The 16,366-nt window shown below is 42.1% G+C and overlaps 1 protein-coding gene across 3 annotated transcripts in view; it reads right to left on the bottom strand.

The window, feature by feature from the left end:
• The window catches only part of RSRC2 (arginine and serine rich coiled-coil 2), a 185,227-nt gene that overhangs the window by 136,101 nt on the left and 32,760 nt on the right, over positions 1-16,366 (bottom strand). For all 3 annotated transcript variants that reach the window (XR_004540325.1, XM_033954530.1, XM_033954528.1), the window contains exons 3-4: positions 11,508-11,551; positions 1,123-1,310 (exon numbers count right to left, since the gene is read on the bottom strand). Coding sequence is in view for 2 of the 3 variants with exons in the window: in XM_033954530.1 (XP_033810421.1) it covers positions 1,123-1,310; positions 11,508-11,551 (232 nt within the window). In the remaining variant the exon portion in view is untranslated. The remainder of the gene's footprint in view (positions 1-1,122; positions 1,311-11,507; positions 11,552-16,366) is intronic.

Genomic DNA, 16,366 nt, shown 5'->3' with positions numbered 1-16,366 from the left:
TATCTGTGTTAGAGATATCCGTTTTGTTCACTGTTTTCGGGTAGGGGTGAAGAATATAAAGAGGTTGATAACAGTACAAGAGATCATAAGAATCCAGGTTCTTCAGAGCTAATTATAACTGTGACATCTTGTTTTTAGTGTTGGGGAGGGGAGGGGGAGGTTTTTAAGTGGGTACAGCAGTAGAGGGGTTGGGTCTGAAAATTTTAAATTTTTGAACTTCAGATTCTTACTTTGCTTCATTGTATTCTCTTTATTTGTTCAATAAAAATTGTTTAAACAAAAATAAAAATCTAGTTTTAAATTAGTTTTTTGTGGGAGTAAGAGAAGACATCAGAAATATAAATAATAAATAAAGTAATTTTATCTTGATCTCTTAGGACCAACACAATATTATACTGAACACATCTTGAGAACAAAACTGCTCTCAGCAATGTGGTCTAACAACCAGTTGCACAACATCCCAATGTTTAGCTATATCAATTTATAACATTATGCTTAACAGACTCCAAAGTCTGGTCTATTCCTAGTTATATTCCTGCTATCAAACAAAAAACAGGTATCACCAAGCACGAGGCAGTGGATTCTTTCCTCTCATTGTGTCAGCTGGGAACAGTGCAGAAATGGCTTTCTAGACACTAAGGGTGGAGTGTGGGTGGGAACTGCAGTGATTATTCAAAGAGCAAATACTTAATGGACGGCAAGGTTCCAGAAGGAAACCAGTGCATAGCTCAGCAGCTCAGAGTTGTCCTTGCAATTACCATCTTTGGGTAAACATGACTAAAGTTGCAGATTAAAAATGTTGAGAATGTTTATGTATCCATTACATGAAAATCACCCAATCAGAGTTACATGATTAACATCTGTAAGCTTTGTTTTTCTGTAATAGAATTCATCCCCCCCCCAAGAGATGGTCATGTATTGGGGAACAAAATCTCTATGCAGCTGCAAATAAAGGGTCATCAGATCCCTGCTCTTGTTATACATGAGCTAGGAGGAGGAAACTGGGAACAATATTCATCCAGAGTAATAACTCTACATTTAAAAACTGCTAAAATATTACAGAAATATTTCACTCTGCCAATTAGGTTGTAGCTCATAAGAAAATGTGAAGATGACACTAACCGGTCACGGGATCGGGATCGTGAATAACTTCTGCCTCTGGATGATTTTCTCTCCTTTCGTCTGTGTCTGTCTTCTCCATTTTCAGATGAGTTCAATCTCTCTCTTCCTTTATCAAGATACTCTTTGTCACTGTAGTCCTCAGACCTGTGTTTTTTGAAGGATTTGTCTTTTGACTCGTGTCTTCTTGCCTGTTTTAAGAAGAAGTTGGCTCTTTCAGGAAAATAGTGCAACAAAGAGAGTTAGTATGGGTATCAAGAGATGAAAATATGTTGTGAAGTAACATTAGTAACCTTAGGAGTCAGGCTTACTCGTCAATGTTGTTCAAGCTTCACAACATCATTTATCCAGTGCTGAAGCTCCACACTGATTTTTAAAATCATTAAAATGTTCAAGGGAACACAAAAAATTGTTGCACCCTCCCATCCTATAGATAACATCACACCACAGCAGGAAATACTTGCAAAAAAGACAACTGCTCCATTCATATCACCTACAAAACAGATAATATGGAGCAGATATTATGAATCTGAGACTTCAGCACCAGACCCTTGAAAAGGGAATAGAAGTCAGCTATAAGCCATATTTTTCCGTTTCCATCTATTCACAAAGAACCGCATTATGGATGATAAAGTAGTATAGGATAAGCTTAACAAAATGCCCAGATGTTTATTGCTTTAAAAAAAAAAGGAAAAATTGTGTCTTACCTGATAAATTTATTTCCTTTAGTCATAGCAGATGAATTCAGAGACAAATGCGTTATGACCATCCACCAGCAGGCGGGGATAGAAACACAAAAGCTGAGTTCTGCCTTATATAGGATGGCAAGCCAGTATTCCTTGTAACAAAAGAAGCACAACAAACATGAAGAGCAACAACTAGTTCAATCATGGCCAGCCCGCAGGACCAATCCCAAAGGAGCAAAAGGAGAGTCTAAAGAAAAAAGGGTGGGACTCTGGACTCATCTGCTGTAAACAGAATGTAGAAAGGAGAAGATACAAAATCAGTTTGCCAACCCCTAAGGAATTGAAAGGCCAAAGTAGAACCGCTGTCTGCAAGAAACATCACAAGGACCGCCTAAATGAAGGAGCTCTAACCCAGATGGAACCATCTGCTCCACCGAAGGAATTATCAGAAACCGCACAATAGGCCTCTAAAGAGCAAGACCTGTTCCACACAATGCTAAGATTTAAATTGCTAGGACAAGCCTGCCAAAGTTCAATATTGAACAAACCAAACCCGAGCAGCCAGAGCACCCAAGCGTACTCTATAGCAGTGGACAAAGTCTAGGCAGACATCAGGGAAAAATATGCACATGGGCGCCCCCCCCCCAATATGTATAGAGCTGCGCCAAGGATATGCACTCAACAGCTAAAAGTGGTGTCTCCAACAGCCAGTGAAGAATGTGCACCTGAGACTTGGGGCTGTGCCCAACAGCCAGACAAGGGGTTGCTGGAAACGGGGCTGCACTTGACAGCCAATGACTGAGCTTAGAGCTGCACATGGCCTCAAATGATGAATCAGTGTGCAACATATAGTGATGGAGCAAAGCATGGCAACAGCAGTGGAGCCACTGCCAAATGGATCCATGTTCTATATCCAGCGATGGAGCTGTGTCAACCAGCCCAATGGAGCCATGCTGTACATCCAGAGATGGAGCTGAGCCGAACAAACAGTCAGACTCCGTATTCGCTGTGATAGGGGATTAACAGACCCGTGAATACAAAAAAAACCACGAATAACTTTTTCATATATTATTCGCTGTTGTCAATTAAAAACCATTGTGAATATGGTGAAACCGCAAATAACATGGTGGGAGACCGGCCTGTTCCTGAAGGAGGCAAAACATGGTGAAGGAAGTGCTGGGAATCAGCGATTTTCTCTTGGAATCAGCGGTTTCTATATGCAAGCTGATATAATTTGGGGGGAGGAGCCAGCAAGCTAAAAACTGCGACTGCTGAAACCGCGAATACGGAGGGAGAAGTGTATATGGAACCATACTGAACAGGCAGTTGAGCTCTACATCCAAAGATGGAGGTCTGTAACATGATCAGGCAAAGCCACACTCCATAGACAAGGGCCGTTCAAAAAGAATCAGGCCTTAATTTTTCTTGCGTAAACAAATAAAGCTAGAGGCGTGGTTTGGTGTACATATGTAGGCGACCCTAATGCGTATGCTTGAATTTTTTCCCTCTACAGAAGCTGTCAGTCACCGATGAGTGAATAAGTGCAAGTGAGCACCGTCTGATTTTCATTTTTAACAAAATGACAGAAAAAGTTGAACGCTACTGCATTAAATTTTATGTAAAGCTTGAGGAAATTTGTGTTCTGGGATGTATTTCTGGAAAAGTGAAAGCTGCTTAATCAGGTGTTTGAGGTAAAAAGAAAAATGGAAATTATAGTTTCCAGAGCGGTTGGCCAACATGGCATTTTGATAAAGGCATTTGCCGAATCTATCCATGGCTTTGCCCTCACTGCTGCTTTGACCCGAGTCCCAGATGAAGTAGGGGAAGGCTGGCTTACCCACAGAAGGTTGCAACACCAAAGATGGTTCTTCCGGTGTCAAAGAATGCGGTGTTGTATTGGTCGGCGCCAATGAAGTTGGTAGTGATGTCGGCTCCCCCTCCATAGCGACATCGAAAATAATTTTCTGTTGAAGAAGTCGGTTCTTTAATGTTCTCTTCTGAAGAGACGAACACCGGGAACAAGTCTCCGGCCGGTGCTCAGGTCCCAAACATTGGAGGCACCAGCGATGCGGGTCAGTTACCGATATGGGCCGAGCACAGTAACCGCACTTCTTAAAACCTGTCTGCAGGCGGGACATTGACGGGAAGACCTCCTGTGCTAGAATGAAATCGGAGGCCAAGGTGGTACTACAGGCCCCGCCAGGCTAAACCCGCAAGAGAGAAAAACCAAAAATTGTTCTTTTTTTTTAAAGAATTAAAAGAAACAAAAGAAAGAAGGTAATGATGACTGGAAAGTCACAAACCGTGAGAGCAGGAAGGCAGCGAAAATAAAAAACTTCAACGGCCACTGAAAAACATGACTTCTTAGCTCCGCGGAAACTAAGAAACCGAGGGACCGTGCGCCTATGTCGGGCAGGCACTTGCACATGCGCGGTGAACTTTCTAAAGACTTAAAGTGGCGATGCACTTTTAAAGTGATCCGTACCGTGGCTCTGTCGGTGATGTCACTCATCAGTGAGAATATGCTGCATGCTTGTCCTGGGATAACAGCATTCTTCCCCAACCCCCACCACAATGGAGCAACTCCCACCATTCAGAGATGGAATTGCCTATAACACCAACAAGAGTACACTGTGCTCAAACCCTCCCCAGAAGTGCATCAGCATCTAAAACACAGCTGATCTTACCAAAGGACCAACAGAGCAAGAATGTAGCTCCTGTTTAGGTTGCCTGCACCCCAGAGTAACACTATGTGCCCCCAGAGGAAGAATATGATAGGGCCGAGCAGCCATAAGCTGGACCTCCAAACCAACGCAAGAAGCTGCACAAACTGCAATATTGAATTAACCCTTTATTTGGCATAGATGCTCAGAAACAACATGTGTTTCTAAGGCTCTTATGGGAGATTTGGATCTACAAATGCCTGTTACTTGGACTGTTGCTCTCCTTCAACACCAAGTTAAATAAAGCGGCCATTTTCACCATCTGCCAATTAAAGGGTTAAGAAACAAAGGAATGTGGTTTAAGAAAAATGCTTTGGTGACAGTCTGTTCATTCTGTTTCTGGAGACAGGACACAGCAAGAAAGGTTAAACCCCAAAATCTAGGAATTTCTGGGAAGTAAGCTGATCCCCTGAATTCAATCTAGTAAAGGCTGAGAAATCTTTATACTGAAGGTGGCACAAAAGATGTATAAGAACACTGCCATGGGCCAATGGACCTAAATATTACAACCACCAACATAGAATGAAGAAGCTAGAGACTGGTTATCCAAAGGGCTGGTCTTGCGGGCTGGCCGTCAGTCTAACCCACAGCTAAAATTCAGATGATATTCACATAATAGCAGGAAACATGCAATGCATTCTTGTATGAAATACATCAGGATGCCATAGGAACCAATGTTCCCTCTAAGCCATGTGCATGAATGTGTGCACACGGTCAGAAAGGAAGCACATATGCCTAGCAATTGTGCGCATGATTTTCTATGCCTCACATGTTGAGCATCTTGCACACAAAATGTTTTTCTTGTGTACAAGTGCCAGCAAAAATGAGAGAACATTGATATCAGCCAACAATTTACTATGATCAAAGGTGCTGAAACCACCATATTTATCTATACATGGACAAAGTGAAGACATTTGCTCAATATTGGAGGCGCCAATGTCCCAGGCCAAGAAAGACAGTAATTTGCAGCACAAACATAGGAGATCTTATGCTGTGAAGAATAAGACTACATATCTATATGTCTGTGCTGCAAATTACTGTCTTTCTTGGCCTGGGACATTGGCACCTCCAATATTGAACAAATGTCTTCATTTTGTCCACATATGGATAAATATGATGGTATATACAGTATGTCAGTTTTCATATTAACTTCATTGTGCCTTATGTAGTTTTATTCTTCACAGTGTAAGATCTCCAATCTATAAAGCACAAACATGAAGTTAATATGAGAACTGACATACAAATGATCAGTAATACTGATCCAGTCTATTTATTAATTCAGCTCGCCAGATGAGTAACTGGCCTCAGGAATATAACCAGTTCAAATTGGATACAATTCTACTGCAGTGGAAGGAATGACTCAGAAACCACTGTTTATTTTCCATTACTAAGCAGATAAAGCAAATCTGCTTTTAAAACTCATTGTGACCATCATCACCACTCTCCCCAATTTTTCAATTAAACCACCCCCCTTTGTAGGGGGTTTCATATTACTATAAAGGTCCAGAGCAGTGGTTCCCAAACCTGTCCTGGCGGACCGTCGGGTTTTCAAGATAGCCCTAATGAATATGCATGGAGCAGATCTGCATTCCTGGCATCTCCATTATATGCAAATCTGTCATGCATATTCATTAGGGCTATCCTGAAAACCCCACTGGCCTGGGGGTCCTCCAGGACAAGTTTGGGAACCACTGGTCCAGAGTTAGTCAGGCAGCATAATTAGATGAAGAATATCACCTAACAGAAATGCCAAGAGGAATCACAGCATACCCCTCCAGAAAGCTCTGGAAAAGAGTAGCAAACACATTGGCTCAAGAACAAGAGTCCAAGAATCTCCTTGGAAGAGGGGACCTTAAAAAAAAAATGACTGAGATAAACCCTGAGACAGCTAGAAAGCACAAGTATCCAAGTCCATAGGCGAAAGAGGCACAGGCACCGAAATTAGCTGGCTGATAAAACAGCTCTTGCCTGCAGAACTTGAAACACCGGTTTCAAAATGGCCATGGGTGCTAGTGATTGAGCTACAAGACTGTGTTGCGCAGGAATCCAATGGCCTCGCCATCAACAATGCCAAATCTGAAGGCTCTGACCCTGAGGGACATCAGAAACCATGCCTGCTGCTAGTCTTCATATCTCAGCGTAAGCAGCACTTTATAGTCCCAGCTGAGATAGAAAAAAAAAACTTAAAAAGGTGTAATCACCACTGTTAAGGGCTGACAGACCTGAAACAGTTTACAGTGGCTCTGAACTAATTCAGCTTCCTCCAAACTGTGGCCGCAAGCATTTAAAAAAATGCTTGAGAGTGTGGCTTGTTAAAAAAAGGTTTGGTGCTGCTAGCTGACAATGTGATTTATCCTGAATCCCCAGATTTTCTCCAGTATGTCCGTAACTGCGATCAATACGAGTGTATTAATTCCCCATCATACCTGGAGTACACAGATAAAGAGGATGCCCTGGAGAAAGCAGTCTTCAAGGGCTGAGGGTCATGATGACATACTGTTATACAATCCTGAAACGATGTGGGAGTGCTCTCAAATGTTGTGGCTGTGATCCAGCAACTAATGCTGTTATTTTTGCCTCTACTCATTCAAAATAGTTCAAATTGGGTGTCTGATTTACCTGAATCAAAAGCTACTTCATACCAATCCTTCCATGCTGACCCCTCATATACACTGTTTCAGAGAATCACTGAACTCAAATGAAAATCTCTCTAGCATTTGAATATTTTGAATTGAGATTAGCTACCTCACACCATCCTGATCAAGGCTTGGAAGCAGTCAAGGCAAAACATCTCTATATAATGCTATAATAAGTGGGATATATGTTGGACCCCAAGCAACTACTATTTTCCTTCCCTTGGTTACTTATTTGCAGCCTAGGACTGTTCACCATTGAGGGCACCATTTCATACCGAGCCACTGGAATCAACTGCTCCCGCATATCAGATTCCTTGAAGGATTCCTCAACTTTAAGAAAGCAGTAAAATCCCAAACCAATTACTTGTGGGAAGTGTGGATGGGGAGGGAATAAATTCATGTATGTAAAATCATAATTGTATGAATATCAAGTGATATGTAAAAGTTAATATGATGTAGTATTGTGCACTTGTTGTAAGATGGAAAAATTAATAAAGAATTTAAAAAAAAAAAAAGCACTAAAAACATATCACTTCACCTAACTTCCCTGCCCATGACCGATGGATTACAAAGAAATGTATATTGGTACTAGATCAAAATGTGTCAGTTTAGGATAAAAACGAGTATTGAAAAATCTTGCACTGTAACTATGGCAAATTTAACCTATACACCATATATTATGTATATTGGTATTAGATCCCTAGTGTGTGTCCAGTTAGGATAAAATCTTGTATTGAAAAAAATTGCACTGTAAATATAACTATGGCAAATTGTAATCTGTAAATTGTATATTATGTATACTGTGTCAAGTTAAGATAAAAACTTGCATCGTAAAACTTGTACTGTAATTATGACAAATCGCAACCTGTTAACTGTATAATATATATGTTTAACCTGTAACCCATTCTGAGCTCTTTGGGGAGAACAGGATAGAAGAATAAAATAAACAAAAAAGGTGCCCTTTTTCTTTCCTTTTTTTGATGAGAAGGGAGAATGGGGAAGCAGCTTGGACAGATGTTGGTAGGGGAGGGATCTGGCACCACCAGATGTACCTCCTAAAGTAGGCACTGCTTAGCCTAAACACCTCCAGCTTCCCTGAAATGAAAAACTCAGAACAGAAGTAAAATAGCCAAGACCACCAGGAGCTTGTGAGCGACCATCCATCCATCCATCGGCTGGGAGACAGAAACACAAAAGCTGAGTTCTGTCATGTACAGGATGCTAAGTTTCCTGATAAGGCAATATTCTCTATCTCCGCCTGCTGGTGGATGGTCATAACTCGCTTGTCTCTGGATTCATCTGCTGCTGACAAGGAAATGATATGTTTATCAGAAAGTTAAATGAAAGATCCGTATCAAATCCATATCAAATTGTCTGTAAGATACAAAATAAAAAGGAAAAAGTAATTCAAGGAACCACTTATCATACAAGGCACCTGAACAAGAGAAAAGGCCCCAGTCAACTAGGCTACTATATACTAATTATAATGCATATCACTGTTTACTTTCTGGTTATGATTATATATCAAATCAGATATTTTTTAATTTAATGCACTATGTTGTGGGAACTGGTTCATATTATATTTTGAAATCAGCCCAAGTTAACACTGAAAATACAAAATATAGACAGCATAACTATGATGTAGGGTTGTCCAGAAAAATACCTAAAGTTTGGAAAAAACTGCAAATTGAAGTTTATCCCCATGAATTTGATGGTGCTTGGATCAGAAAATAATTTAAAATGGGTTTTTTTTTAAAGCCCATCCTGGGGTCACTCAAAACCACCAATTACATAAAGGTCTGTTTTTCTTAAAATTTGCTTATTTATCTTTAATGGAGCAAATTTCTTGGTATTAGAGCTATAACTTTTATGCTTTCAAACTCAGCAATGATACATTGACAAAAAGTAATGCAAAAAAAAATCTAGCAGTATTTTATTAAATGAACCTTCAATATCTGCCTTTATTGTGGAAAACAGAAATTTAACATACTTCATTCACTAACAGCTAAACATGTACACTTTGGTGTAGTCATCTACCAATGGCGTTCCAAACACTGAAGCATTCTCAAGATAGGATAAAGCCTGCAATGCTGTTCAGCTCCTTGCAACAAGGCCTCACACTGCACTAGGTCTGTGGTGATGTCTGTGGCAGTCAGTTATCAGTTTAACACCTCACTTGGCTGTGTCATTAACCACCTTCACTATGTTGACAAACTGATCGGCAGTACAGAAGTTTGGATCTTCAGACCACCTGTCCACTGGCTGTTCTCTATAATTAAGTAATTGGTCCAGGTACAAACTTATCATAGGACAATCATCTAGACAACTGACCCACTCATCTTCTTTCTCCTCCATAGTGATTCCTCTGTCCTATTAATCTCTTTCTCCTCAACAACACATTTCCGGTCCTATTAACTCTCCTCTTCCCCCCTCTTAAATTCAATCAATTTGTACCTCACTTAATCTATTGTAAACCGCATAGAACTTAACGGTATTGCGGTATATAAACTGTTATTATTATTATTATAATCTCTACTATGATCAGAATCCTTTTTATAAACTTCCATACTTCTGAACAGTTTGTCAACACAAAGGTGTTAAACTGATAACTGACTGCCACTGGCATCACCACAGACCTAGTGCAGCATGAGGCCTTGTTGCAAGGAGTTGGCATTGAAGGCTTTATCCTAACTATCTCAAGACGACTTTGAATATTTGAAATGCCATTGGTAGATAACTACAAAGTGTACATGTTTAGCTATTAGCGAAATATGTTAAATTTGTTATTTTCCACAATAAAGGAAGATATTGAAGGTTCATTTAATAAAATACTGCTAGATTTTTTGCATGACTTTTTATCAATGTAAGGTTATAATTATAATACCAAGAAATATGCTCCATTAAGCAAAAATAGCAAATTTTAAGAAAACTGAGCTTTATGTAATCAGTAGCTTCAAATTCATGGGAAACATGGAGTTATGCTCAATCAATAGATACTCCAAGGAAGAAGGGTCCTTGAGCAGGCAGATTAGTTGGAGGGAGGGTTCTTGAGTGGGCAGACTTGTTGGACCATCGGCCCTTTTCTGCCGTCATGTTCTATGTTTCTATAAACACTTCAATTTGCACAGTTTATCCAACTGTAGGTTTTTCTGAATAACTCTTATATCTATATCATCTCTCTCTCTACACACATATATATTGCATTTATGCATGGTCTTGATCGATACTTCATTCAAATAAGCCACTGAAACTAAATATAAAAAGCTGCTAGAAGCATAAGTTTACTGAATGCACCAATAGTGTGGTGTAATATTAAGCTAAAGAAGTCTTTCCAAAACAAACACTAACCCCCCCAGAACAATTGATTTTCATAACGCAAATAGGAGTTTGAATGACTGATAGTTACCTTAAAATGAAGTAGGCTTATATTTTTGCTATCTGAGTCTGCAGCGTCTTCAGTTCAGTCTCTTCGTGCATTAGCACGCTGAGTATGATTTATTATAGAAATGTTATCATGTGATCTAAGCAAAATAGTCAATTTTCACAAAATTCCTCCTAAGTTAAACTGTAATAATCACCAAAAATATTACTTCCTCATGTGAAATGTTGAATGACCACACAATATGGTAGAGTGCATTCAGAAACAGAAAAATGAGGATTATTAATGCTCTGCATGTGCAGAGATATGGGTAATTTAACTTTATGTACAGAGACACAACTATTCATTTTACAGTTGTACAGCCACCGATCCCAATCAATCAATTTCAACAATCCATTGTGAATTTCCCATTACAGCAAATACTAATTTTATTAATGTCCATTAGTATCCAATGTTAGATATGTTGGCCATCTCTAAAGGATGTAAGAAAACAGTCCTCAAAAGAAGATGGTGGAAAAAAAAAAAGTTACAAAATGTGTGTTGGAAGATGGCAGCTTAGAACAGGATAGACATACTGTCCATCAAATAAAAAGAACAAGAACAAAAGCAGACTGCTTCTGGATGTAGCCTCCCTCTATATAATTATACTTTGTGTTAGAGACATGGAAAGCATTTATACAGTAGCAGTAAAAATGAAAACCCTAGCCTATGTGGAGTACTGTATTTAAAAGCAATTTCCTCCAAACTAAAAATTAAAATGTTTCTGAAAGCACTTAGTGTTGAGCACCAATCATGCATTCTTCTGATATTATATAAATCAGTCAGTAATTGATGCTTATATCTTTGGGTATATCCAGAATGTTGAGTACTTACCATTTACAGTCATATATGTATTTCTACCAGATACTTCTAGAAGTATTTAAAACCTTTAAATTACCTAAACACTACAAAATATTAAAATTACCTCTCTGCTCCTGCTCCGACTTCTGTGCTTTTTTCCTTCATTATCTAAGGGGATAAAATATAAATTTACATTATTCACCAAGTAGATAAAGTCACAATATAAGCACACGTTTACATAAACATTTATAAATAATCCAGGGAATATATGAAATAGATAAGCAATAATGCTTACCTGTAATGGAGGTTTCTCCACAGACAACTACACATGTGGGATATCATCCTTGGTGGCCCATTGGTTATCACAACTCTCTTTGAAGCTCTGGAAAGCTTATGTGGTAACTTCTGAGCATGGGCAGGTGTTCCTGCTCTAGCAACTAACCCTGATGCATTGGTACCCAATATAGTTGGACAGATAAGAAGAGACGGAGTGAAAGAGTATATGTGTGTTTGGGGGGGTGATATGGGTGCATTCCCCTGCTATCCTGGGGGAATCTCCATTATTGCTTTCTCTTTCAGCAAGCAGGGGATATACCAGACATGGGCAAACTATGGCCCGCCGACCATCTGAACCCCACTGACCTTGAGCCCTACATACCTCCCTTCAGAATAGCATCAGGCTGGCAGCACTTTAAATAGGGTGCTTCACAGCCTTCTCTCGTTGGGGAATTCCCTCTGCCACATCACTGATGCCATCAGTAATGCGGCACACGGAAGGCCCCAAAGCAGCCTGTTTAGAGTGCTGCCAGCCCGATGCTGCTTTGGAGGGAAGTATGTAGGGCTCGCGGTCGGCGGGGTTCGGATGGGAGGGAAGGATGGAGGGTCAGCAGGGGTTCAGCTGCGCAGCAGGGGCGGGTGCTCAAGGGTTCTGCTGCACAAGGGATGGGAGGATGGAAGCTGGGCAAGGGTTCTACTGCACAATGATGGGAGGGAGGGAAGGGTAAGGGTTCTGCTGCACAGGGGGATGGGAGGGAGGTAAGAGTAGAAGCTGGGCAAGGGTTCTGCTGCACAGGGGGGATGGGAGGGAGGGAAGAGTAGAAGCTGGGCAAGGGTTCTGCTGCACAGGGGGATGGGAGGGAGGGAAGGGCAGAAGCTGGGCAAGGGTTCTGCTGCACAGGGGGATGGTAGGAATGGAGGAATGGAAAGATGCTGCAAAGGGAAGGCACAAGGGGATGGGTGAAAGGGGAGGAAAGATGCTGCACATGTGGGGGAGAGAAAGGAAAGAGGAAGAATTGGGGTGAAGGAGAGGAAGGGAGAGATGATCATGTACATTCGTTTTGTACAATAAGCCTTACATTTTCATGCTTTGCTACCTTTTATAGACCAAAATCTTTTATGTTATGATGTTTACATTGAATTTATATTAGTTCACACAAACACTCCATCCATCTGCTATTGGTTCGACCCCTCTGTCAAATTTAAGAACCCATTGTGACCCACAAGTCAAAATATTTTGCCCACCCCTGGGGTATCTAAGGGGTGCTCTGAATTTTATTACTTAGCAACCCCTGAGGACAGAAAGGGACCCCAGTGGGACCCAAACTCTGCCGGACAAGAAAGCGCCAGAAAAGCCACGGCCGCCCAACAGTTCATACCTAAAGGCCAAACAGGACTGTACAGGCTTACCACCTCCACCTGCTGGAGACTGAGAATAGACTGGTTCTAATGAGGACTGCACAATAGAAAATGGCACGGTAACCTGTTGCTGTGGCTAGCAGCAGGGATCGGATGCTGATATTAGTGTGTATTTGTGAAATTTGGGGTTGCAGAGTTTGTCAGGTCTGGATGCTCAGGGGTTTGATAAGGACATTACAGTAGATTAGGTTTTGCATGTCATTCGTCAGCTGAAGCCTGGAAAATCCCCATGGCTGGATGGGTTCACGGGACTATTTTATAAGAAATTGTCCCCATTAGTGGTTCCCTTATTGACCAGGCTTTTTAATTCCTTAAAAGAGGGTGAGCAATTGCCTTTCTTTATGAGGTATCACAATATTATCAAAACCGGGGAAGGATCCCAGTCATTGCAGCAGTTATAGACCATATCGCTTCTGGGCATAGACACAAAAATTTGGCCCGTATCTTGGCAGATCGACTAGCGGCCCATATGTTGGAGCTTATTTATCTAGATCATGTTGGGTTTCTAGGGGGGGGGAGTCAGGCAGCAGATGGTATCCAGAGGGTCTTGAATTTGGTGTGGCAGGCAAAGAGATCGGGGTCTTCTTGGGTGGCGGTAGTTGCCGAGATGGCTTTCGATTGTGTGGACTGGAAGTTCATGGAGGAGGTGCTCAGACAGATAGGAATGGGACAGTGTTTTATCTCCTGGATATTAACATTGTATCATGGCCCAATGACATGTGTCAAAATTAACGGGGCTTATACTAGTCCCTTTGAGCTCCATCAGGGGACCCGGCAGGGGTATCCGCTTTCTCCTTTGCTTTGGCGATTGAGCCGCTGGCACAAAAGATCCAGCAGTCAAGCGAGGTGAGGGGATTACATATTCAGAAGACTGAGCAAAAATTATCGTTATTTGCTGACGATATTTTAGCTATTATAGAGGGTTCAGAGAGCATACTTCTGACCTCCCAGGACCTTATGACCGAATATGTATGGGCAGCTGTCAGGATTTAAGGCTAACCTGACAAAGGGAAATCTTGAAATGATGTCATCCAGGAGATTAAATGTAGGGTCCCCTTTAGGTGGGTGAAGGGACCCATTTGATATTTGGGAATACAGTTGGAAGCTTATTGGACCGCTCTGTTTCGACATAATTATATTCCGTTGGTTACTTTGGTGGGGCAGGATTTTGCGCGATGGGACAAATTGCATCTCTCTTGGATGGGTAGAATGGAGGTAGTGCGGATGATGGTGCTTCCCAAATTTTTGTATTTGCTTCAAGTTTTGCCTATTGAAATCCATACAGTGTTTTTTTCAATGTTGGCATAGGATTATACTGAGATTTATCGGGGGGGGGGGGGGGGGGGGGGTAAGCATCCCCGAGTGGCTAGGTATTAGATGTTCAAGTTTAAGAGGGAGGGGGGATTGGGTATTCCTCAACTGGATGTTTACTATCGGATGGCCCAGCTTCGGGCATTGGTAGATTGGCATGCGTTTCCTGCTAAATTGTGGGTGCAAGTTGAACAGGGGCTTCTTTAAGAGAGGGACTCTATTAAATCATTCCCAGAGGTTCAGGCTCAATTTCTATTGGAGCAGGGGGATTTGTTTCCCTATTTACAAATCAAAAATTTTATTATGAGGGCTACAGCAGTTGAGCCTACGGCAGTACAGTGCTCACCATTTGAACTGCTGTTGGGGGTGCCGGTGCGTAGGGGTTGTATTTTGACCTTGTATCAATTACTATATGCTTACACGGATCAGAAAACATCCTATATGGAGGTGTGGGAGGGGGACTTGGCAATCACTTATTCAGGGGCTGAATGGGAGCAGATTGTATTGAGAGTTCATCATATAGCGGTGGCGCCGCAATTAGTGGAAAATACAATTAAGCTGTTAGTGCAGTGGTACATCATGCCAGCTTTGCTGCACAAAATGAATTGTGCCTGCCCTGATAAATGTTGGAGAGATTGTGGTCAGAAGGGTACCTTTCTATCATATGTGGTGGGGGTGTCCCCAGATCACAGAATATTGGGGACAGGTCTTTGCTTATGTGGGTCAACTTCTTCAGTGCAAGGTGCTCATTAGGACAGAAACTGCACTTTGGGGGGGTAATTCCAGGGGGGTGGAGGACACTCAGGACAAATTGGCTCGGCTGGGCTGGCTTTCTATTGGAAGGGTCCTATGGTGCCATGAGGGAAAAACTGGGGTGGGTTTGTGAGCATTATAGAGACTCTGCCTCATTGTCTCAACACTGACAACAATTTGTGCATATTTGGGGAAGGTTCCTGGAGGTTGAGGGCAGGCCTCTGCTGGGCCCAGAGGGTCTGAGGGAGGGATTGGTTAGTTTTCTTTTTTGATTGTTACTAGTTTTTCTGGGTGAAGGGAGGGAATTTTCGATGGCTGTGGTTTCTTTTTCAGCCGTCTCAGGGGTGGGGAGGGAGAGTTTCACTGTGGGGAGGTTTCTATGGGGTTTTCGGGCTGGAGGGATATTGCTTCTAGCTTCTGGAGTTCTTGTTGCTGTTGATGCTTTCCTGCTGAATGTATTGTTCAGTTTTGAGTGGTTAGTTTGTATTTCTGCAACATTTAAATAAAGAATGACAAATTTTTTTTTACCATATATACTTGAATATAATCCGGGATTTTGGTCCAAAAAATTGGCCCAAAAATGGGGGTCCCAGTTTATATTCGGGCTAGCACCCCCTGCCAGAATTATTGCAGGCCACCACCAGGCTCTGAACCCTGTCCCACCTCCCTGCCCTCGTACCTTCTCTGCTGATCCCTAGTGGTCCAGAGGTGCAGGATCGAGCTTTCTGCGCTCCTGCCCCACTGCTAACCTGGTCAGTGGTGGATGCCACGAGTTTGGGTTTCTTCAGCCGCTGAGTGGCACCGAGCAGGAGCTTGCTTTGGCGCCGTTGCTCAGCGCTGAGCGGATTGCTGAAAGGCTCCCACGAATTCTTGCGAGAACTTGCAGGAGTCAAGAAGCTGCTCAGCGCCGAAGTGCACTCCTGCTCGGTGCTGCTCAGTGGCTGAAGAAACCCGATCTCACAGCAGCCACCACCAACCGGATTAGCAGCGGGGCAGGAGCATGGAAAGCTGGCTGCTGTCCACTGCACCTCTGGACCACCAAGGATTGGCAGAGGAGGTATGAGGACAGGGCACCGTGCCTGGGTGGGGGCTGGGTGCAGTGCCTGACGCAACTTCTTTTTTATGCAAAGACAGGACATTTTGACATAAGGAGGAGCCCAGCAGAGAGAAGGCCTCAAGCACCAGCGTCGAGCAAGCCAGTGTAGAGATTGGCTCAACGCCAAT

Source organism: Geotrypetes seraphini, chromosome 8 (genome assembly GCF_902459505.1).
Source record: "Geotrypetes seraphini chromosome 8, aGeoSer1.1, whole genome shotgun sequence".
NCBI classification, from domain to species: Eukaryota; Metazoa; Chordata; class Amphibia; order Gymnophiona; family Dermophiidae; genus Geotrypetes; species Geotrypetes seraphini.
The sequence above is the reverse complement of the archived record's forward strand: the minus strand, read 5'-3'. Positions and strand labels throughout refer to the sequence as shown.